The sequence below is a fragment of the Ahaetulla prasina genome, chromosome 8, assembly GCF_028640845.1.
Source record: "Ahaetulla prasina isolate Xishuangbanna chromosome 8, ASM2864084v1, whole genome shotgun sequence".
Lineage (NCBI taxonomy): Eukaryota > Metazoa > Chordata > Lepidosauria > Squamata > Colubridae > Ahaetulla > Ahaetulla prasina.
The window spans coordinates 71,878,480-71,904,903 of record NC_080546.1 but is presented as its reverse complement, the minus strand read 5'-3'; the positions used below and the strand labels follow the sequence as shown (position 1 = coordinate 71,904,903).

Here is a 26,424-nt window from a genome sequence, read left to right as displayed (position 1 = left end):
TTGTGTCTTATAGAAAGATGATTTATTTTTGTTTTGTTTTACTGCATCAAATGAAAGAGTGGGCCACATCCACAAATATGAAATGAAGTTTTGCAGGTATTTTAGATTGATTTAGAGATATGAATATATATTACATTCTCTAGTCAAAATTAGGGTTTGGACTTCAATTGCTTATACGTATCTAATTATCCCAACTTTAACACATCCATTTGAATGGAGAAGATAGTCCTAATTTCTTTTATTTACTACACAGTCTATTTACATTTTTTCTTGTAGCTGAATGAAACCAAGCCTTTCCTTTTCTGCATAACTCAATCCTTTTTTTACTTTATTTCTACAATTGTGATTTAAATTCTATTCATAGCTATCATAAAGTATGACATATACTTCACCCCTGTGCAGGGCTATTTGCATATAAATTTCATTGAGGACTTACCAATAAATCCTGCTGGCCACTTTCTGATTCTGGAGGTCATGAGCGCAAGACATTTTTCTCAGGCTCTCCCCAACTTGCTTCTCATCAAGTAGCAGTTTCCATTGCTTCCAGGACAAGTGATGCTATGTGTTCTGACTGCCATGCTTCATTTTGTTGTAGGCTGTGCTTCTATTCCAGTTGGCTAGTGCACTTGTGACAGAAAAGCTCCTCATCTTTTTCAGTCATTGACTGCTGCTTTCTGTGGGCATTTCTTTATTGGCATATCGGCTATGATTTTGGGGCCTGGTTTTGCTTTGCTCTGTTTTGCTTTGCTCGCCTAGCCTTGCCACTCCATTAATCCAATAGTACAGTGTTGAAACAGTAAACCGTTATTCTTCTTGTGAACTAGGAAAATAATGGAGCTTTTCCTTTCATTTTTTTCTTTATTTTAAAAATAGTTTTTATTGTAATGGCCTAAAGGCAGGAGGAAAAAGAAGATGGAGAGACTGATAGGTAGGAAATTAAGGCTGCAAATTGAGAAAGGATCCAATGGGTGTGTGGGTATATGTTTGTAATACATAAGTAAAGAAAGAAAGCAAGCAAATATCAATCCATGTTCATCTAGATAATTCACTCTTCACATATAGTAAACATTGTTCTCTCTCCGTGTGTGTGTATCTCAGTTGATAGGTAAATAGATGATAGATGATAGATAGATAGATAGAGACACAGTCACAGAGAGATAGAATAGAATAGAATAGAATAGAATAGAATAGAATAGAATAGAATAGAATAGAATAGAATAGAATAGAATAGAATAGAATAGAATAGAATAGAATAGAATAGAATAACAGAGTTAGAAGGGATGTTGGAGGTCTTCAAGTCCAACCCCCTGCTTAGACAAGAAACCTTATACCATTTCAGACAAATGGTTGTCTAATCTTTTCCAGTGTTGGACCATTCACAATTTTGGGAGGCAAGTTGTTCCACTGATTAATTGTTTTAACTGTCAGGAAATTTCTTCTTAGTTCTAGGTTGCTTCTTTTTTTGATTATTTTCCATCCATCAGTTCTTGTTTGCTTTCTGGTGCTTTCGAGAACAGCTTGACTCCCTTCTCTTTGTGGCAACCTCTGAGATATTGAAACACTGCTATTATGTCACCACTAGTCCTTCTTTTCATTAAACTAGATATACCCATTTCCAGCAACCGTTCTTCATATATTTTAGCCTTCAGTCCCCTAATCATCTTTGTTGTTCTTCTCTGCATTCTTTATAGAGTCTCAACATCTTTTTTACATCGTGGCGACCAAAACTGGATGCAGTATTCCAAGTGTAGCCTTACCAAGGCATTATAAAGTAGTATTAACACTTCATGTGATCTTGATTCTATACCTCTGTTAATGCAGCCTAGAAGTGTGTTGGCTTTTTTGGCAGCTGCAGCACACTGCTGGCTCATATTTAGATAGTTGTCTATTAGGACTCTCACAGTTACTACTATTCAGTGAGATACCACATGTACTGTGCCTGTGCATTTTGTTTTTTATGTCTAAACCTTACTTTTTTCACCACTGAATTTCATTTTGTTAGATAGCACCCAATGTTCAAGTCTATCAAAATCCTTTGCAGATTTGATGAATTCCCTATCTCAGGGGTCTCCAACCTTGGTCCCTTTAAGACTTGTGGACTTCAACTCCCAGAGTCCCTCAGCCAGCAAAGCTTATATTTATTTATATTATCTCTGGACCTGTGATAATCTTTCTCTAGAGATTCTGAAATGTTTGTTTGTTTGTTTGTTTGTTTGTTTTATTTGTTTGTCAAACATGTATAAGATAACAAGTATAGGTATGAATATAAACATTACCAATGGAAGTAAATACAAATAAATGGAGACAGTAAGACAGGGATGATAGCTGGTGCGCTTATGCATGCCCTCTTTATGGACCTCTTAAGAAGGGAGTGAACAGTTTGAGGTTGAAACTGTGAGGGTTTGAGGCTGCAACAATGAAATCAGGTAGAGCATGTTGCTCAGATCATATTTCCTGCAATTGAATTTGAAATGGTTTACCTTGAGTTTATATCAATTTTTTGCTCGTGTACTATTGTGGTTAAAACTGAAATAGTTGTTGACAGGCAAGATGTTGTAGTAGACAATTTTGTGTACTATGCTTAAATCGGACGGCAGGCAGCACAATTCCAGATTGTCCAAGGCCAAAATTTTAAGCCTGGTGGCATAGGAATTCAATTTGCTTTGGGATAAGGTAGAACTCTGTGAGATCCACAGTTCAGACAGAGACCATGTGTTGTGACCCAGGTTCCTGGACTCGGACTCTTGGACTCGGATGATTCAGAAAGTGAGGAAGAGGAACTGGCAAGGCCTGCTTCTACTGGGGCCTCTCCCTCCCTGGCACCCACCCCAGGGGAGGAAGAGGGGCCGGCAAGGGCTGATTCCCCCGGGCCTTCTTCTGATTTGGCAATGCCCCAAGAACAATCTTGGCTCGATGCAAGACTGCGCAGACGTGACCGGCGCGTGCAGCAGAGGAGGCCTTGGGACAAAGTCAAAGAATGATGAGTCATACAGTGACACCCACAGGGGCTATAAAAGCAGGAGGTGGAACTTCCTGGCTTTTTGTCTTGGACAAAGCAGTGAATTTGCACGGGCAAACTGTTTCAATGGAGGGAAGAATATCTTAGTAAGTAACTCTGGCCTTATCTATAATTTCCTAGTTATCTCCAGAGACTTGGCAGGCGCGTAAGTAGACGTGGCCAGAACATTTATCTATGTAAATAAACTAGAAAAGAAGGCCTTTGACTGACTCTTTGTTGGGAGTATTGGGGGAGGGAAACAGAACACCATGGTTCAGGCAGAAATACCTTGACACAAATATCTCAAGTCACCCTTTGAAAAATAACCAAAATCACTATAAAACAATGGTTCTAAATTCCATCCCAGCTTCATACTCCATTAGCGTAACAGATGCAGAGGTACTATCAAAGCTGTGAAAAGATTCTGCAAAAGTAATAGGGATACATTCTCCCTGGCAAACCCTGGCAGAGATGACCACTGTAACTCATAGTCAGGCCTAAAGCCATATGTAAATGAAACTAAATAATCAGCATTATTCTCAGAGTGCTAGATCTGAAATGTCATCATATCCTCTAAAGAGTAACTTGATATCATGGAATTCAGGGATAGATTTTAAGTATCATGTCCACTGTTTTTAGTCATGATATAATTAATCTTGACATTAAAAAAGATATTACAAGTCATATTCATAGATTCAGTCCCCAGTCATTTTTGTAAGCCAAGAAATTTAAGGGGATAGTACATATAGATCTCATTTTTACAGTGACCTTATTCACATTTGCAGATTTTATCTTTTATAATTGGATAAGCAATAGACTTAATGTCAGTTGGATCCTTTCAAATTATGGTAACCAAGCCAGAATGGATATCAGATATCCAGAAGAAATATATTCATCCTTGATCATGTCTCATTCCAATAAAAGACATTTTGAGAGGCCTGCCTGCTTTGCTGTTTAATCCTAAATATGTTCAAATACAGACTTTCAAATAGCTGCCCTAACAAGAATATGCTAAGTTCGCTTAGCATAGCAACAATCTGAAATAAGATATGGAATTAAAAGTATTCTTAGAAAAATTATAATATACTTTCAAAGATACAAAGTCAGTTTATATAAGACTGTACAACAGGACAAACATTTCTAAAAATGTTTTCCAAGCCACCATGCAATCTTTAGCTATTGATAGAGGTCACACAAATGTTTTACCCACCATTAATTAACAGTCAGGAAGAATGCATGAATGCATGAACTAGTTATCTATATGAAACCAGTCTTAATTTGCAAACTTTGATAGGATTGTAGTTTGAGTGGACATAATACTTGGCATACTTTTCAGTGACTGGTATTTTAACATTTTTCTAAATTAATCTGCTCACTGATCTGCCTCTTCTGCTAGTAAAACACATTCCAGTTGCTTTAAACATTATTGATGATCATCTTTCACTCAAATGATTTCTCTTTCTTCAATCCAAGTTCACCAGCATATGTAAATTCTATCAGCTTCCTGTTCATTCTTTCTTAGCTGTCATTTTCGCACTGAATTAAAATCCATCTAAATACCACAGTACACATTCTTTATTTTTGCATTTTGAATAGGCTTCTTTCATAGGCAGAGTTTTTATTTCAATGACAGCATGCCATACATATTCAAATACTCCCTGTTAACTAACCTCTTGTGTTCAGGTAAAAGGATGGAGGCAAACCCAGGTCCACTGCACAGTTTTGATATCTTGATTTCTCTGAGTGACATATTTTCTATTCTGTTCAGATGTATTCATCTAATATGTCGTTTGAGCTTGTGCTGGTACTTCACTGCTGATGTTTGATATATGAATGAACCTAAAATCCAAAGATAAAATGATGTACTATTCACATGTTATTATGTATAAAGATCTATGATCATTCCTAAACAATATTAGTTTGAGTTCTATTAACCAACAAATGGCTGGAAATGCATTTTTAAATGCATTGACCAGTTCTCTCTGGGAAATCTAAATTCAACTTAAATGAAAATGTTTCTCAAAACTAATAATATTCAAAATGTTTTCCAAGCCACCATGCAATCTTTAGCTATTGATAGAGGTCACACAAATGTTTTACCCACCATTAATTAACAGTCAGGAAGAATGCATGAATGCATGAACTAGTTATCTATATGAAACCAGTCTTAATTTGCAAACTTTGATAGGATTGTAGTTTGAGTGGACATAATACTTGGCATACTTTTCAGTGACTGGTATTTTAACATTTTTCTAAATTAATCTGCTCACTGATCTGCCTCTTCTGCTAGTAAAACACATTCCAGTTGCTTTAAACATTATTGATGATTATCTTTCACTCAAATGATTTCTCTTTCTTCAATCCAAGTTCACCAGCATATGTAAATTCTATCAGCTTCCTGTTCATTCTTTCTTAGCTGTCATTTTCGCACTGAATTAAAATCCATCTAAATACCACAGTACACATTCTTTATTTTTGCATTTTGAATAGGCTTCTTTCATAGGCAGAGTTTTTATTTCAATGACAGCATGCCATACATATTCAAATACTCCCTGTTAACTAACCTCTTGTGTTCAGGTAAAAGGATGGAGGCAAACCCAGGTCCACTGCACAGTTTTGATATCTTGATTTCTCTGAGTGACATATTTTCTATTCTGTTCAGATATATTCATCTAATATGTCGTTTGAGCTTGTGCTGGTACTTCACTGCTGATGTTTGATATATGAATGAACCTAAAATCCAAAGATAAAATGATGTACTATTCACATGTTATTATGTATAAAGATCTATGATCATGCCTAAACAATATTAGTTTGAGTTCTATTAACCAACAAATGGCTGGAAATGCATTTTTAAATGCATTGACCAGTTCTCTCTGGGAAATCTAAATTCAACTTAAATGAAAATGTTTCTCAAAACGAGTAATATTAAAAATGTTTTTACTGTCCAATTTTAGTTTCTTAGTTTCCAGTTTCTCATGATCTGTGCAATAAGTCCCAAAGTAGTTTCTTTATTCATCCATCTGGTTTTTATTCCACTAGGATTTAAATGAATATGATTATATTTAAGGTGTTATTATAATTTATTGAAAAGGTAAAGATTTTCCCTGCTCATCTTGGTTTCTTAGCTGAGGGAACCAATATTTTCCAAAGACATTTCTGTGATCATATGGCCAATATGACTATATCCTGAGGCATGCACAATGCTGTTACTTTCCCACTGAAGTGGTACCTATTCATCTACTTGCATTTGCATGCTTTTGAATTGCTAGATTGGCAGGAGCTGGGGCAAGTGATGCGAGCTCACCCTGTCACTCAGTGCTCAGGTCTTTCTTTCAAATTTTATATAGCAATAGGAGAGTATGAAGAACTTCAAAGGATGTAAATAAGCATCCATATATTGACAACAATTATATGTTAGATTTATAATTGCAATGAAATAATACTAGGATAAAACTTTACTAAAGTGCCATAGTTATCAACTTATCAACATACACTGACTAGATTGCAGAAGAAGAAAGTGTACTTCCAATATCATAACAGAACAACTTTTTCTTGGCCAAACTATTTTTGGTGCGATATTTTATAGTACTAAAAAGCACATATAAAATAATAATATATATAAATATAATGCTGCACATTATACTTAAGACCAATGTGTTATGCAACACATTCAAATAAGAATTTGAAAACTTTTAAAACAAAAAAAAAATACATCGAAACATGGACAAGTATTTTTTTCAGGAATTAATTTTCCTTATTATTAATTACTCAAGATCTTAGTAGTTATTTACTACAATTTCCTTTTCATGTGGTATATAGTTAGCATTTATAATTTTGAGATTTTTATACGAATTTATATTATGAAACTTTTAGACAGAAACATATAGCACATGTTTCTCAAAACTAATAATATTCAAAATGTTTTTACTGTCCAATTTTAGTTTCTTAGTTTCCAGTTTCTCATGATCTGTGCAATAAGTCCCAAAGTAGTTTCTTTATTCATCCATCTGGTTTTTATTCCACTAGGATTTAAATGAATATGATTATATTTAAGGTGTTATTATAATTTATTGAAAAGGTAAAGATTTTCCCTGCTCATCTTGGTTTCTTAGCTGAGGGAACCAATATTTTCCAAAGACATTTCTGTGATCATATGGCCAATATGACTATATCCTGAGGCATGCACAATGCTGTTACTTTCCCACTGAAGTGGTACCTATTTATCTACTTGCATTTGCATGCTTTTGAATTGCTAGATTGGCAGGAGCTGGGGCAAGTGATGCGAGCTCACCCTGTCACTCAGTGCTCAGGTCTTTCTTTCAAATTTTATATAGCAATAGGAGAGTATGAAGAACTTCAAAGGATGTAAATAAGCATCCATATATTGACAACAATTATATGTTAGATTTATAATTGCAATGAAATAATACTAGGATAAAACTTTACTAAAGTGCCATAGTTATCAACTTATCAACATACACTGACTAGATTGCAGAAGAAGAAAGTGTACTTCCAATATCATAACAGAACAACTTTTTCTTGGCCAAACTATTTTTGGTGCGATATTTTATAGTACTAAAAAGCACATATAAAATAATAATATATATAAATATAATGCTGCACATTATACTTAAGACCAATGTGTTATGCAACACATTCAAATAAGAATTTGAAAACTTTTAAAACAAAAAAAAAATACATCGAAACATGGACAAGTATTTTTTTCAGGAATTAATTTTCCTTATTATTAATTACTCAAGATCTTAGTAGTTATTTACTACAATTTCCTTTTCATGTGGTATATAGTTAGCATTTATAATTTTGAGATTTTTATACGAATTTATATTATGAAACTTTTAGACAGAAACATATAGCACATGTTTTCAAAGCTTTTTTTTATAAAAGGTCCTTTGATCTAATATGTTACAAAAGACTTCTGAAGAGTCTACCTTCTTGCTTTTATTCTATAATGAAATTTGCATTCCACATGCATGAAGGCTGCTTCAAATCCCCTTGTTTCTGTCACATTTATTATCTTTATCTGTTGGGTAATATGTAATGTGTAATATGTATACAGGTCTGCATGCTTTAATTAATATGTATGACAAATTTTCAAGCGCTGCTTCATATCTTCAACTCCCTGGTTTTTGATGTGCTCACTGGCAATATTATCCTGCTTCTTATTTAGCTTATACTACGTTCTTAAAAAATATATGCCCTTTAAATGTTGCTCAGTCCATCATATCATTAATTGAATTTGCTTAAAAATCTTTTTTCTCAGAACTTCTTATTCTTCACATTTTGTTCTTTTGTCCTTATTTGTAGGACAATATAATATTTTATTCTATAACTTGGATTATCTCCTATAGAAATAACAGACTTGCAATTTTAATGGCTACCACAAATTCATCATGGTATAAGGCAGTGATGATGAATTTTTTAGACACCAAGTGCCCAAACTTTGAGTGCACATGCATAAACTGAAAGGTGTGCATGTATGTGCACACATGCGTGCGGGAACATGCATGAATGTAAGCATGCATGGACAGGCAGGAACGTGTGCATGTGCAGGCATGCACACATGCGCAGCAGAGACCCAAAGACCAGCTGGTTGGCAGGAGCGGCATCTCAACACTGGCAGCATGGTGTTTCTTTCACGAGCTTCTGTTTTGTCATTTGCAGGGAAACAGAAACTCACGAAAGAAACGCCACAGATATCTGACATGGGGCAACGGCGCATGAGGGAGCAGAGAGGACTGTGTGTGCCACCTCTGGTTTTGCTCACTGGATACTGCTTAATGAGACATCAGTATCAATTGCAGAAAAATACTGTACAATAGGCATGGTTTATTGGCTTTATATCTATTTTATTTAGTGATACTTTGTTATATTTATTTATTTTTCTGTTATTTATTTATTTATATTTCATATTTCTTAACTGCCCATTTCCCCCCTCCTTACATAAAAAGGAATGCAAAACTACATAGGTCATTGCAAATAATTTAACAACCGGTTCTCTGCCCTAATGATTTCTTCCAACAACCAGTTTGCCAAACTGCTCAGAAAATTAACAACCAGTTCTCCCGAAGTGGTGCGAACTGGCTGAATCCCACCACTGGGTCATTGGGTACTTAAGATTATGGAGGCTAAAGCCAAATACCCCGATTCACTGGCCATTATTTTGGGAGATCTAAACAAGGCAAATTTAAGGAAAGAGCTACCAAAATACTTTCAGCATGTCAGTTGTCCCACTAGAGGCAAGAATACTTTAGACTTTACAAGAATACTTTACACAACACTAAAAGATGCTTATCGGACCTTACCATGAACAGCTGTGGGACACTCTGATCATTGTATGATTCACCTTATATCTGCTTACAGAAAAGACTTAAAACCACAAAACCAACAATTAAATCAGTGAAGACCTGGACGGAGGAGGCAAAGTTAAAGCTACAGGCCTGTCTTGACTACATTGATTGCAATGTTTTTGTAAGTACCTCTGCAGACTTAGATGAACTCACAGATACTGTAACATCATATGTCAGCTTCTGTGAAGACCTATGTGTATCGACCAGGAACTTGCGAATATACAGTAACAACAAACCTTGGTTCACAGCTTGGTCCACAGTACTGGACACCCGGACCTTGCTGGCTAGTGAATTTGCCGATGTCTTCGACAGCACCCTTGGTAAATATACGGGGCGCCCCATTTCTTTTAATCTGGATCCTCAGGTGGTGTCCATCTGGCTGAAACCTCAAAGGGTGCCGTTGGCGCTTCTGCCCAAGGTTGACCGGGAGATAGATAAGCTCATCTCTCAGGGCGTACTCGAGCCAGTAGATCACTCAAATTGGGAGACCTCGATAGTCATACCCCTTAAACAGGACGGTTCTATAAGAATATGTGCCGATTACAAATGTACCATTAACAGGGCGCTGCAGGCAAACCCCTACCCTGTGCCAGTGGTTCAGCATTTGCTCGATTCCCTGGGGCGGGGTCGCATTTTGGCCAAGCTGGACCTGGCGCAGGCATACCAGCAGCTCCCTGTTGATGAGCACACTGCCATGGCCCAGACGAATGTTACACACAGAGGTGCGTTCAGGTGTAACCGACTCCAATTCGGAGTTAGTGGCATCTTCCAGAGCCTCATGGAGCGTTTGCTTCAGGGGCTGCCAGGGGTTGTACCTTATTTTGATGACATCCTGATAGCTGCCATCAACCTATCAGAATTCATCGGTAAACTGAGGGCGGTAAACTGAGGGCGGTACTCACTAGGTTTCGTCACGTAGGGCTCAAGCTTAGGAGAAATAAATGCCAGATAGGGGTTTCCAAAGTTGAGTTCCTTGGATTCCTGGTTGACTACCCACGCCCTCTAAGATTGCTCCACCCCACACCGTCCACCCCACGCCCTCTAAGATTGCTGCCATCAAGAACGCACCAACTCCACAGAATAAGCAGCAATTGCAGGCATTCCTGGGCTTGCTAAATTTTTACGCTATTTTTTTTGCACCATAAGGCATCTGTTGTGGAGCCGCTCCATAGGTTGCTGGATTCTAAGGCTCCTTTTCTGCTGTGTGTCCCGTTGGGTGGAGTTTCTTACCGCCTACTCCTATCTCCTTGTTTATAAGCCTGGTCGACTATTGGGGCATGCTGATGCCTCAGCTGTTGCCCCTTGCCTGATCCGGTCATTGACCCTGCCCCTGCACCCACTGTTTTTCTGGTAGAGGAGTCCTCCTTGCCTATATCTGCTCGGGACGTGAGCTCCCTTTCAGCTTGCGACCCTGTCCTGTCTCGGGTCCTAAATTGGGTGCGCCGAGGCTGGCCATCTGAGCCGGTTGCGCCGGAGTTCCTTCCATACCCTCACCGACAGCACAAGCTTTCTGTGCTGCGGGGTTGTCTGCTATGGGGATAGCGACTAGTAGTTCCCCCCAAACTCAGATCCCAGGTGCTGTCCACTCACCACGATGCCCACCCCGGCATCATGCGCATGAAAGCGTTGGCCCGCAGTTATGTATGGTGGCCATGCTTGGAAAGGGACATAGAGGAATGGGTGGCTCACTGCCAGCCCTGTCAACAATCCAGATCCGCCCCTCCAACTGCCCCTGTCCAAGAGTGGGACAGGCCTCAGGCACCTTGGGCCCAAGTACATGTGGATTTTGCGGGACCCTTCAAGGGTCAGTCCTTCCTCGTCTTGGTGGATGCCTACTCAAAGTGGGTTGAATTATCACTAATGTAATCCACTACTGTAGTAGTGATTAAGACACTAGAGAAAATATTCACTACCCATGGTCTGCCCGATACCCTTGTCAGTGATAACGGGCCCCAGTTTACAGCAGCACCCTTCGAGCTGTTTCTGGCCAGGTTGGGCATCTGCCATGCTCTCATGGCGCCGAGTCTCCCAGCTGTCAATGGTCTGGCAGAACAGGCCGTTTGATTGGCCAAGGACGCTTTAGGGTGTATGGGCCCCTCAAATTAGCACCATAGCATCTGCCAGTACCTCCTGGCACAGCATACGACCCCAAGCCCCATAACCAAGCAAATCCGGCGGAGTTACTCATGGGACGCAAGCTCAGGACAACGCTTGACCCATTGCACCCGACTTATGCCCCTGAAGCTCGCCACGAAGCCCCTTGTTTGGGCCGAGGATTTTGCCTGGGGGAATGGGTTTATGCGCAAAACTATGGGTCGGGTCGCTACCGGGGCACGTAATACACCTAACTGATGCCTGACGATGGGTGAACCTGGCGCCGGCATGTAAATCAACTCCGGAGGAATGCAGAAGACCACGCGACTTCCGAGCAGGCCCGGCCTCACTACCAGGATATTCCACACCCTGGGGGACCTCCAATCCAGCCCGAGGCTCAGCAAGCGTCTCCGCCCGAATCACTCTCAATGCCTGACTTACCTGAGGAACCGAGTCTTCCCATCTCCAAGGGGCGCCCTACCAATTCCGTAGACACGCCGTTGGAAAAACCCGCCATTCCGGACCTGGCTCCTCCTCCGCCGGCGATTAGCCCTGAACTGAGATGCTCGGGGTGGAGTCAGCGCAGACCGGCATATTTAGATAACTACACATGTGCGATTCGGGTGGGAAGGGGTGTTGAGTCCTCGCACTTATGACCGCGTGGCTCCAGGCAGGCTGCAGCTTCTCCTGGATTGGCTAAGAGGCATGTAGCCAAATGAGCGGGAGAAACTGCAGTCTCCCATTCGTTTACTCCATCTGACAGCTCGCTATTTAAGGATTTGTCAGATGGCAATAGTTCTGACAGGAATCCTTACCGCGCGAAGTTGCCTCGTTAACTTTTTGATTGTTAATGAATAAACCGTTGTTATTGAAGTCAAGCCTCTGCCTGGTTCCTCCACGCTATTCGAACAAAGCAGCTACATTGTTCCAAAGAGGAAGCCTACAGAAAAGGTGATAAAATGCTGTACAATCAGGCCAGAAATGTATTAACAAGGGAGATCAGAGCAGCAAAAAGAAACTACTCTGAAAAGCTAAAAAATCAGTTCTCAACAAATGAACCAGCAAACATATGGAAAACTCTTTAAAATATCACCGGTTATGGCTGAAGGAAATCAACAACTGGCAGATGGCCTGAACGTGTTTTACTGCAGGTATGAAAGGAAACTATAGACACCTATCTCCACAACCCCCATCTCAGACACACTAACAACAACTGACTCCATCCCATTGAGTTCACAACCCCTAGTGATCACAGAAAAGGAAGTTAAGATCTATTTCACAAACAAAAGCCAGGAAAAGCTCCAAGCCCAGACAAGATAACTCCTTTTTGCTTAAAGGTCTGTGCTGAACAATTGACCAATACAATACCTGTATCTTCAATAAATTGCTGAAGATGTGCTATGTTCCTTCTTGCTGTATCATCCCAGTGCCGAAGAAGCCCACCATCAAGGAACTGAATGACTACAGACCAGTTGCTCTAACATCTGTAGTTATGAAAACCTATGAAAGGCTGGTGCTGTCTCACTTGAAAACCATCACGGATCCACTGTTAGACCCCTGCAATTTGCATAGCGAGCAAATAGATCAACAGACGATGCTATTAATATGACTCTGCGCTACATCCTATAACATTCTGAATCTCCAAAGACTTATGCAAGGGTCCTCTTTGTAGACATTCAACACCATCATTGCAGACACTCTTATAACTAAGCTAAACCAGCTAGCAGTACCTGAACACACTTGTAAATGGATCATAAGCTTCCTAACAGACAGGAAGCAGCAGGTGAAGCTAAGCAGAATCATATCAGATACCTGTACAATTAGCACAGAGACTGCACAAGGTTGTGTGCTATTTCTACTTCTCTCTATATATACCAATGACTGCATCTCAAATGACCCATCTGTTAAACTACTGAAGTTTGCAGATGATACAACAGTGATAATGATGAATCCACATAGTGATGGGAGGTTACTACCAACCTGCCTTCCATATATATGTGTGTGTATGTGTGTGTGTGTATGTGTGTGTGTGTATGTATGTGTGTGTAGGTCTTTGGTTGTTCGGGTTTTCTCCCGTGTAAAATTGGACACTTCCAATTTTACACGGGAGAAAACCCGAACAATCAAAGACCTACATACAAACACCCGTGAAAACCTCAGAAAACAAACATATATATATATATATATATATATATATATATATATATATATATATATATATATATATATATATATATGTATATATATATATATATATGTATATATATATATATATATGTATATATATATATATATATATATATATATATATATATATATATATATATATATATATATATATATATATATATATATATATATATATATATATATAAGAGCACTGCACCCCAGAAAAACTAGATACAAGAACAGTTTTTTCCCAAACGCCATCACTCTGCTAAACAAATAATTCCCTCAACTCTGTCAAACTAGTTACTAAGTCTGCATTATTATTCATCTTCTCATTGTTTCTATCACCCATCTCCTCCCACTTATGACTGTATGACTGTAACCTTGTTGCTGGTATCCTTAAGAATTATATTGACTTAAGAATTATATTGAATTGTATTATATTCCCTATGACTATCATTATGTGTTGTACTTTATGATTCTTTATGAATGTATCTTTTCTTTTATGTACACTGAGAGCGTATGCACCAAGACAAATTCCTTGTATGTCCAGTCACACTTGGCCAATAAAGAATTCTATTCTATTCTATATTCTTAAAATGTATCTGAGGAGATGGAGTTAGATTTCCACACCGATGACCAAAGTTACGTATTCTCCCTAGATAGAAAATAATTTCTAGGAATTAGGAACGAATTTGTTAGAGCATTAGGGTTGGTACTTAAGAAAGTTAAAAACCATCCTAAATTGTCCATTCTACACTATGACAGGATTCACACCCAATAAGGATACATCCCTAATATTCACTGATGAAATTAATTAAAGTTTGAAAAAAAGCCACATATCCTGTAATATCATGATGAGAATAAACTTTCATGCATATGATTATTTTTTGCAAGCTATATGTGTTAAATTTTTCTTTGAATTTCAAATTTCAAACTTGTTCTTATTTGACATACACACTAAATGATCTTTTTATTCTTTTTATCCTTTAATCAGCCCCTTTTAAATTTCTTCTTGCCAGACTATTTTTTTTCTTAACTCTTACCAACAAGTACATGGATTTATATTATATTTTCTTACAAGTTTTTTTACAAGAAAATAATTTTCACAAAGCTTTATAAGTATTTAAGTATTTCATCCTAGGATGATTTATGTCTGGATCAGCGTATCAATGTATTTTTATAGACTGTTGGGGCACATAGCATTTAGGTACTACTTAGTCAGACAAATTATATAAAAAGTAAGTTTTTGAAAGCAACTTTCTTACTACTGGTACCTCATTTCCCTTTATCAAAGGGAAATGAGTTATATAACCTATTAGAAAGTACTGCTATTGGGAATATAATTAGTTGCAAGTAATTGAAATGAGAGATTAGTAAATGATATAGAATAGAATGAAATGTCTGCATTTTCTTCTACAAAGGAAGGATTAGACTGCATGTGTTGGTTTGTCTGTATTTCAGTAACCCAAATATATATTGCATTAAATATTTATATTCTTCCAGATTGATAATTTTAAATTTAGATATTGTGAAATTCAGGGAACAAAGGTAAAAATGTTGAGGTAATATAGACTGAAAGCATTCTAATATGATTATTTCTGTTCATTTAAACCCAGTGCATGGTCTACTCTCTTCCAGGCGATATTTATGTCTGTAGAAAAACTTTAGTCATTTGCTCTGACTATATTTTCCATTCTATTCTATAGTAAAATAATGTTGTATTGTTTCTAGAGATAACCTTTTTTTCGTTCCAGGCTTATTTGTGTGTGTGCCAATATTGTTATAATCTAGCCTACAGCTTGCTATTTCCTGGCGTTCTGGAATTCACCTCTGCTTAGTTTTATATATAAGCAATTAGAGTATTAATAGTTATAATCACAACGACCTTCAATATCAAGCTGAATGTCACGATTCTCAGCATAAGTTGCTAAGAGACATGAGCAGATTGATCCAATTATATACTATGTCCTACTTACAGGTTCACATAGGCATTTAACTGGATACTGGGAACAATTTAGAGAAAATGTGCCTCTTTTTATTTTAGAGCTTTAGCAAGTTTATTTTTGAAGCTTAGTCACATCTGTTTTTCTGAAAGCCATTTCAAGATAGCAAACGAAATCAAGAATATTTAAAAACCTCAATAAGCTTATTAAAAGCATTAGTTAATGTAATAAACATAAGAGCCAAAATAGAGTTCTAGTAGGTTAATGTTTTACACACCAGTTAAAATTAAAATATTGACACCTAACCAAATTTAGGTGTCATTTAGTGTGGTGTCAGATAACTGTGACATGAAAATACCGAAGCTACATGTATGGAACTTTTGGTAAGTCCCATGGTGAGTTAGAGCTCCCTATTGAAGTGGGGTGACATTTATGGCAAAGATCATTGGTTGACTGCTGGACAGCCACTCTGCATGAATAGACTTCAGAAAGGAGGTTTTGCAGTTGGTTTATTATTAGTTAAGTGGCAGGGAGTAGAGAGGTATCTATTTAAGTTTACAGTGATAACACAGCCTTTTATGAACAAAAGCTCAATTGGGTCTTATTTCTTAATCATATTTGGAATTGCTTTGAAAATGTTCAAATCCTTTCGAACTGCAAATTTCTATTTTATTCACTCTGTGAATTTCTATTTATTTTTTATTTATTTATTTTGTCACGACATTATATATAAACACATATAATGAAAGAAAACAATATGACAATGTTCTTAACTTTTGTATTGTGGTTTTTTACTTGGCTGTAAACCGCCCTGAGTCCTTCAGGAGAAGGGCGGTATAGAAGTCGAAATAATAAATAAATAAATAAATAAATAAAAATAAATAAATAAATAAATAAATAAATAAATAAATAAATAAATCTTGTTTAGAAAGTTGGTAGGCAGTGCAAAAGGGATCTGAAGAATGGAAAATCCTGCTGAGTTATACAAACACCTCTTCCTGATAGTACTTAAGGAGCATTGTAGGATTTACTTGTACAAAATCCTTCCAGTCCATCTTCATCTTTGGAAGGAGGCGAGTACACTCATGAATGGGATTAAAGCTCCTATTGTGCTGCTTTTAGGCATGTTTATGATTTGCTATTGATTGTTTTATTGAATGGTTTGGGCAGCTGTGGAGAAAATAGCATCAGTTCTACATAGAAATAGAATAGAAAAAAAATACTTGGACTTCATTGCTATGCAGATAAGCTTATTCCTTCTTGAAAATTCCAAAGCAAAATGATAATGGCAGAATCCTGGAATAATATAAGACTTCCCACCCCCCCTAAGGGTGCAGGAAGATGCACCTAGAAAAGTAAACCTTTTTTTGGAACTGGATATAAAACTGTAGCCAGCCCTAATTATTTCTAGTTGCTCTGCAACCTTCCTTTCTTGAGCATCTCACTTGAGCATAAGATTGTACCTAAAGTCCAGAACTTTTAAATTAAATAGATTATGTAGTTCCATTTCAGCCTAGTTTCAATTCTGGGCCTGAGACTGACCCAGCTTCATTGCTCTACCCAGAAGCAATAACTTAAGGATCCATTGATTCTGTTGCCCTTTCAGAAATCCTTAATATAATGTACCTTGCTATCATTTCGGATTATTTTGTAGAAATTGATTTCAGAAGGACAATTTTATTTAAGTTGATGTGCAAAGTTTCTCTTTTTCTGATGAAATGAAATATAATTTAGTTATTTTCAAGTTGGATTACTAAGATTCAGTGTATGTGGGCATATTTTGAAAAATCTTTAGACATATCACTAATTTACAACCTAACAGTAAGAATGCTGTTATATATATGCAAGATTGAACATATTATGGTGTTCCCATAAGAGCTATATTGTCTAACAGTTTGCTCCTCAGTATAATTCAATCTTAGTGTGAAGTTCCACTAACCTCCAAAAAGTCTCAAGTCTAAGGAACCTCTTATATCAGTTTGCCATTTCTTAATATCTAAAGGGTAATCCCTTTTCTATTGCCAACTACGTGAAAAGTATATTTGATTAGAGCAAAGAAATACCTTCTCAGTGTTGTGCCTGAACTTAGGAATTTTCCATTTCAGGAAGTTAAATTGGCAACCTCTCTGATAGTGTTACATTATCAAATAAAATATTGTTTTTTGGAAAATATTTATTCCACTGGCTGAGAAATATCTTCTTCCTGCTTTTTACTTCTCTTTTTTAAAGCTTTTTTTTCTTTGAAACGTTCTAAATAATGTGTTTATATTAAAATTTGTAAAATAGTGTGATACATATGCATTGCAAAAGTGGGATAGAAACTGTTATAATCAATAGTCTTTTAGTTAGAAATAATAAAACATGCATTGGGGTTCACTGCCGAATTATCTGTGCCATGCATCTGATTTTTTTTTTTCCATCGCAGGAAAATGGAGATGAGAAAGAAGGCACAGATAGCGTCTCTCTATATATCCCCATTAAATCAGTTTTCTAGTTTACTTAACTTCTTTTTGGCTTTGATTAGCTACCTTGGAACTTCCTTTTGTTCAGCACCTTCTGCTGACTTTTCTGAGGAAGTATATGTAGACTATGTGTCTTTTTATTTTATTTTTATAGTTTTTTTACGTATGTTGTACATTGAAGATGGCATTTAACTTCGTGGTACGGGGTGCAATGTCAGTAAAGTAAAGTAAACTACATATTTACATATATCTACAATATATCTATCAGAATATATTTTTCATATATATGTGTGTGTGTGTGTGTATGTGTGTGTGTATGTGTGTGTTTGTGTGTAGGTCTTTGGTTATTCAGGTTTTCTCCCGCGTAAAATTGGAAGTGTCTTGGCGACGTTTCGACGAAATCCCATTTGTCATCTTCAGGCTAGGTGTTTACAGCTTTGTGTTTCTAAACACCTAGCCTGAAGATGATGAATGAGATTTCGTCGAAACGTCACCAAAACACTTCCAATTTTACGTGGGGGAAAACCCGAATAACCAAAGACCTACATACAAACACCAGCGAAAACCTCAGAAAACAAATATATATATATATATATATATATATATATATATATATATATATATATATATATTTATATATATATATGCATATATATATATATATGCATGTATATATATATATATATTGTGTGTGTGTGTGTATGAAAGAAGATTCATTTACAATATTGCATGCTCATAAACATCTAAACCATTAAATGGAAATATTAACTTGTTCCTGAAGCTTTCAACCATTATTTTGCTTTCTATGTATTTTCTATTGTTAATATCATTCTGTGTGGTCTGGACCCTCAAAAATTGAACATCGTAGTCTGATTGACATAAAAATTGACGGCATTTTGCCAGATGGCAATCTGAATTTAAAGAACAGTGCAAGGTTGTCATTTGGTAAAATGCAATTAATATATATAGAATCAGATTTGTGTAGCTTGAATGTTTTGAAGAGCTTAAAAACTAAAGGTGGTTTAAATCTGGTATAAGAGATTATAACACTTACACTATATTTCTTTCTTAGAGAAATTCAGTATAGATAGGATAATGTTCTGAAGGTAATTTTGATCACCTCTTCTTTTTCTTTAGGATTTTGGAGATGATGGGTCCCTATATATTACTAAGATTACTACAACTCACATGGGAAATTATAGCTGCTATGCAGATGGCTATGATCAAATCTATCAGACTCATATTCTTCAAGTGAATGGTAAGAAAAATATTTTTCTATTAAGCTGGGTGCTAAATAAAATAAATTTTAAATTTTAAATGAAAGGCTGAATTTCTTAGTTGCAATGTAAAAAAAGGAGACATGGAAAGTAAGTTTTCAGTAATGATTTCCATTAAACTTTGCATAAAATATGATTTAATTAATACATGTAGCATTTTTAAAATAATTAATACTTATCGAAAAAAATGAAAGTTTATTTACTAGGTACCTTGACTTCCGAACACAGTAAGCAATATTCTTTCTTAGTATAAAATCTGTAGGATTATAGCCTTTATGAAAAATAGCGTCCTTGGATAATCACTTAATCATCTGACTGTATAATCCATGAACAATCTGTATACCTTGTATTAAAGAAAAATGGAAGCCATTGCCATTGAAAGCCTTTCTATGTTAAGACCAATGTATACATTAGAACAGCAGCCCCCAATCTTTTGGGCATTAGGGACTGGTTCCATGGAGAGAGGTTTTTCCGTGGAATGGAGGGAACATGGTTTCCTGTGTTGCCTGCATTCCTTGGATGGGGCTTCGTTTGTGCAGCTCAATGGCTGGCATACTGCGACCAGTCCACAGACCAAGGGTTGGAGACAGGGGTGAAATTCAGCAGGTTCTGACAGGTTCGGGAGAACCGGTAGCGGAAATTTTGAGTAATTCGGAGAACCAGGAAATACCACCTCTGGCTTGTCTCAGAGCTGGGTGGGAATGGAGATTTTGCAGTATCCTTCCCCTGGAGTGGGGTGGGAATGAGGATTTTGCAGTATCCTTCCCCTTCCACGCTTACCAAGCCACACTCACAGAACCGGTAGTAAAAAAATGTGAATTCCATCACTGGTTGGGGACCCCTGGATTAGAATATAAAAATCTTTCCCAGAAAATAAAGTTATCTTACATATTAGTTCTTGTTATTATTATCTTCTTGTATGCTGCCCAAATTGTTGTTGAAGGGAAAAGTATGACAAATAATACAAAGGTAACCAGGTTGTAATTTATAGCGTTATTATTCATGAATGGGTTTAGTATGTTTCTAAAACAATTTGCATATTGAAGATTTTTTAAAAAAAATTATATATTGAGCTAAAATGGAGGCTAAGGCGAAGATAAATGAATTTTTCAGATAAAAGAGATTAAAAGACAGACAAGTAAATCCAATGGAAATGATTAATGTAATGATATTTGTATAACTGAAGAATTAATAGAAGGTTGAATAGTGAATAAAGATTTTAATATCTTATGGATTGTAAGCACTTTCAGTGTGTGTGTGTGTGTGTGTGTGTGTGTGTGTGTGTGTGTGTGTGTGTGTGTGTGTAAGAATCAGCAACTTTTTATGCTTTTAAATATTGATATTTTATTTTTCTGTTTTTGGATTTTCCTTCTGCACTGTGACTCTATATTCTCTTACATATCGTGTGAGGTTAGGTACTTGTACTTTTGTGATGAGTTGAAATACTGAATGAAATATTAACTTTTCAGCAAGTGGACAATGATAACATACACGAGACATAAAAAGTGCCAATTTAATGTCATAAAATATTAATGCTAAATCTGATAACAACAAAAACAGCAGAAACGTGGAATTTACCCAAAGCTGTCCTCTAGCTTCCATATACATAGAGGTTAATGGTAGTGATGAGAGATAATGCAAAGGTAAGCTGTAAAAGGATTTTCTCATTGATTTCTTCTCACTACAGGCTTTACTTATCACTTCATCATATTGACATACAAGAGAAAGGAGTATTGAATCAAAGTGGCTCACTGCATCAAAAACATTGATAAACAGTATTTCTTATATTCTGGTACTAAAATAGAATTAATCCAGCCAGGCAGTTTATAGCCGCTAAGCAATATTAACCTTAACTTGTAACGGAAAGTTTCTTCATAATTACTGTTCTAAGAAAGAGAACCTAATTAGGGAGATGGATCCTTGCCTCCCATCCTTCTTTTCTGTAATGCAAAAGGAGGTTTACTTTTTGCCTTACTTGGCATACTGTCAGACTCTAAATATAGTTTTCTATATTTACCGATAGACAGTCAGTGAGCAGCAGTAACAATAAATCACAGGGAATGAATGTAATTACTACCTTCATTCTTCAAATGTTATACATTTACACAAACTAACTCTCTGCTATATTCATAATGGGTAGGAATAAGCACACCTTCTGCATGGGATGAGTGACATCAAGGTATAAAGATAATAGGCTGTCCCTGAAACTTAGTGGGTGATTGATTATCATGGATTATGTTGTATGCTACCCAATACAGAATAGAAAGGAATAAGGGATACTCTTTTTTATTTATTTATTTGAATCTATATCCCGCCCTTCTCCGAAGACTCAGGGCGGCTTACACTGTGTTAAACAATACCCTTCATCCATTTGTATATTATATACAAAGTCAACTTTTATTGCCCCCAACAATCTGGGTCCTCATTTTACCTACCTTATAAAGGATGGAAGGCTGAGTCAACCTTCGGCCTGGTGGGACTTGAACTTGCATTAATTGCAAGCAGCTGTGTTAATAACAGACAGACTTAGTCTGCTGAGCCACAGAGGCCCCTCTTCAACTTGACACTTAACTAACAGAAATTCATTCTATACTTGTTTGTAGCAGTGTTTTGTTTTGTTTTGCAGCTGTATCACACTATTGGTTTAAGTTCAATTTGTGATTCTATATTTTGTTTTGCATGTTCCCCTTCTGACAGACTATACTCAAGTTTTTTTTTCTTACCAAATTGTTTTACTAAAAATTAAATTTTCCCTACTGAGATTTACCTGGTAGGCCTTATTCATCATTGCAGCTTGTCAAGATCTTCTTGATTCTTTCTGTTGTTCCCCCCCACATCTTCTTGTCATTTATTAATTCTGTAATCCTAATTTATAAGACCCAAATCAAAGTTATTAATGAATATATTGAACAATATCTTAGAAATGAACCTTACATGCTTTTCCATCCAGATAACCTGAACAGGTGTATCCTTGTTGGATTAGATTATTCAGCCAATCCACTATCCACATAATGACAGAATAGCCTACTTGTTTGAAGATACAAACAATTTCCAGTCCCTGATATCAGTCCTTTCTTTCATGATTTCCAAAGTTCACAGATGTAGTAATCTGCAAGCAATGTTTAGCTTCTTGAATAATTGATTCAGTCATGAGTACTTGAAGTTGTTCATAATAACTCATGTTTAACTACCTCATTGTTTAATTTTTGACAATCCATCCATGTTTTCTACCTATTTCCTTGCAACATATTTTGTCTTCAAAATACAACAAAAGTGCTCAGGGAATTTTCTTGTTAACATCCTACCATTTTCTCCAATAGCAGGGCTGCATCTTCCATTTTTCCTCTTTTTACTGACATAGCCAAGGTAGTCAATTCATTTTAGGTTTCCATGCCAGCCTCTATTCCACCAGTTTTAGGCTTTCTGATCACTTTGGCAGTGGTTTGTTGTCCACGCTTGTTTCAATTTAATTTCTGGACATTCAGTTATCAGACAACGTATTTCCTGGTACATTTTCCTGGTGAGGACACTACCTTCCATTTCCTATACATGTCTCTTTTAGCTCAGGCAAGTACTGCCTATAACCACAATGATTTTCTAAACAGCACCTAATGTTTTCTTCCTCATTGGAATTGTGTACAATTATACTTCTAGTACTTTATTTTTTTTCCCATCCCTTTTGAACAGAGTCTCTCCATCAGTGAATGGTATCTTGTCTGAAACTCCTCTTAGCATTTTAAAATTGGCTGATTTGAAATGTAGTGGGCGTGTACAATTATCATCCAATATCTCATTCTGTAATATTATGAAGGTCAAGATAAGACAATCATTTCCACAAGGTACTCTCTGCTTTTAGATCTTTGACTGTCACTTCCCAAATAGTTAGAATCTGATCTAGGAAAACCAGTTCATTTGTCTCTTTTCCAGACTTCTGAAAAATGAAATGTTTAGCAAAACCAGTGAGGAGTTCTGGGGATCTCGCAGTCTTGGCTAATTCATTTGGCAACAGAGATACAATTATTTGAAATCTTACAAAAATGCTGTAACCCAATGTAGAAAAGACATTATCCAGATGTTTCCCCAACACTTGGTAGACTATAATAAATTGCTGCAACGATAAAGCTGAAAACCAGGAAAATTACCCGCCTGCTCAACATGCAATACTCACCATTTTGATTCCTTTGGAATAATTATTCAAAGATACTTAAAGCCACAATTAACTTCCCTCTCCAAAGATAAAGATATAGACCTATAGAAAAATAAAATTATGAAGCTGGGAGGGACCACAAAAGTCATCTTGTCAAACCCTCTGCAATATGCAGGAAAACCATTTAAATCATTCTTGAGAGGTACATGTATAGCTTATTCTTAAAGTATTCCAAAGACAGACAATTCACTTATTCTATAGCTAGAGTGTTCTGCTTCATAATGCTTATCAATTAAACCAGAGGTGGGTTTCAGCAGGTTCTCACCTGTTCTGGAGAACCAGTTGCGGAAATTTTGAGTAGTTCAGAGAACCGGTAGTAAAAATTCTGACTGGCTCTGCCCACATCTATTCTCTGCCTCCCAAGTCCCAGCTGATCAGGAGGAAATGGGGATTTTGCAGTAACCTTCCCTGGACTGGGAAGGTGGTAAGATGTTCCATGATATATTGTCCTTTGTCAAATAAATATTATAGTAACTATTTTTTGAAACTTTTTATTAATTGATCAAAATGTAAAATACAAACAGAAATTCAAAAAAGTAAGGAAAAACTAGGAAGGGCAGGGAGAAAAATATGGTGTAAAGAGGGAATGGGAAGAGAAAGGCACCGACTTCTGACTCTCTTTAGCACAGTAGAAGATGACAACATTACAACCGCAACTTTTTACTTTTACACAACAGTATATACAAGCCAGTTCTATAACAATAAATCTGTCTAATTAGCAAAAGCAAAATCAGACTTTTATTTTTTAAGCACAAAATCCGGAAGCGCTTAAAATAGAAACAAAGATATATTCTCTTCTTTGGATAAAAAAATCAATTTGACCATCTCTGCTTCTCTGCTTCTCTTTGCTGTGAGGAATAATATATGCTTCTGTTAAAATAATCTTTATTGTAATTCATATTAAGAGAATCCTCTACATTATTTCAATTTTTTTTAACCCTAAAGGGAGAAAATTCAAATCGCTCCCTTGAGTTTATCCTAATGGAATATATCGTTTTCTTCTCTTATTTTCAAATTTAATCGATAGTATTTTGCAAACTTTGAGAATTATTTAGCATTACATAAAAAGGCAGAAGACATGCATTTACAAACTCATTTTATACATACAGAACTGCTCTAAAACTTTCTTTCAATACATATATCAAACTTATAAAAATCCTTCCTAACTAATTAAGTCATTAAGTTTAAGTGACTCCCTCCAGTCTATCTTCATAGGACGAAATCTTTTTCTTCTCATTATCAAGTCTCTTTCCTTCAGGAAGTTCTCAAAGTTATTTATTTCCATCCCAGAATTGTTTTGTTAGACATTGTAAATTGTAAATTAACCTGGAGCAAATCCTGGTAAAGTTTTCTTCTCTAAAATAACTATCATATCTTTTTTTCTCAAAGAATTTTCAACCTTGTTAGTATCTGAAGAAAAAGTCTCAAACTTAACCTCTTGAGGATTGTGAATTTACTTGGCACTCTTGTTTCAGTTGCACTGTGAGGGTTATATTCAAACCAACATCATAATAAAAGCTGGTGTCAGATTTATATTCCAAAGGTTATAAAGCTAGGTTACTTGCATTGTCCAGCATTTGTAGAGTTGTAATGGTGGGTTAATAATTTTCTACATATAATTGTGTCACTTGTTCTTTTTTAATATCCTCTATATAATCAGACCCTAACTGATTTAAGGTAAAAATGATTTTCTGTATTGAATTTTCAAAAATTCCCTTAATGACAGTCTCCAATTCAGAGTTAAAAATCTTCATAGCTCCCTCTAGTGATCAAAGAATGTTATTTATTTAGTTTTCTTTTTTCTAGCCAATCAGAGTTCATGAAAATCAGAAAATTTCAACCACCACAACAAAACAATACAGGGTTACATATTATTTTAAAAATAGTAAATTAAGACCACAACTTTTATCCTTATATTTCAAAAGAAAAAATATTCCACGCTTCCTTGTTTTGGCTGCTTCCAGCAACCCTCTTCCTTGCTATTTAACAATAAAGAAGTCACAAAAAAGGTGCATAGCTTCAAAAAGGAAGTGAAAAGCTGTAAATTAAGAGAGCCTCTTTTAGCTAATAAAGATAATGGTTTCATGAATTAAGAAATGAAGGATAGTGTTTATTGTTTATTTGAAAAACAAATTCAAAAACAGCTGTATAGAATTTATAGAATGGTCCATACACGGGAATGGAATGGAATGGAATAGAATAGAATAAAAGAGAATTAGAATAGAATAGAATAGAATAGAATAGAATAGAATAGAATAGAATAGAATTCTTTATTGGCCAAGTGTGAGTAAAAAATGAGAAAACTCATATTTTAGCTAGAGTTGTTTAAAAAATTGCCGCTACACCACACAAAAAAGTTTTTGACATTCAGTTTTATACATGGCATTTAATCAAAGGATCCATTTTTACCAAAAAAAGCAACAAAACATTTAAGCTTTTTTTCCTTACATATACATATTTCGCAGATACATTATTTGGATTTATGGCAAACATTGTTACATATACAGAATATTAGTACAAGCTTAGGCTTCATATAAAAATAAATATAATTGTGGAAATGATGACAATAATATCAATGCCAGTAATTACACAGGGAATAATCAACAGAGAAAGAATAGAGTAGAGTAGAATAGAATAGAATAGAATAGAATAGAATAGAATAGAATAGAATAGAATAGAATAGAATAGAATAGAATAGAATAGAATAGAATAACAGAGTTGGAAGGGACCTTGGAGGTCTTCAAGTCCAACCCCCTGCTTAGACAGGAAACCCTATACCATTTCAGACAAATGGTTGTCTAATCTCTTCCAGTGTTGGAGCATTCACAGTTTCAGGAGGCAAGTTATTCCACTGATTAATTATTTTAACTGTCAGGAAATTTCTTCTTAGTTCTAGGTTG

General features: G+C 36.0%; 1 protein-coding gene across 1 annotated transcript in view; it reads left to right on the top strand.

Moving 5' to 3' along the window:
- The window catches only part of FSTL5 (follistatin like 5), a 473,869-nt gene that overhangs the window by 350,821 nt on the left and 96,624 nt on the right, over positions 1 to 26,424 (top strand). Inside the window, exon 8 of the mRNA XM_058193148.1 lies at positions 19,178 to 19,298. Within this exon, the coding sequence (XP_058049131.1) occupies positions 19,178 to 19,298 (121 nt within the window). The remainder of the gene's footprint in view (positions 1 to 19,177; positions 19,299 to 26,424) is intronic.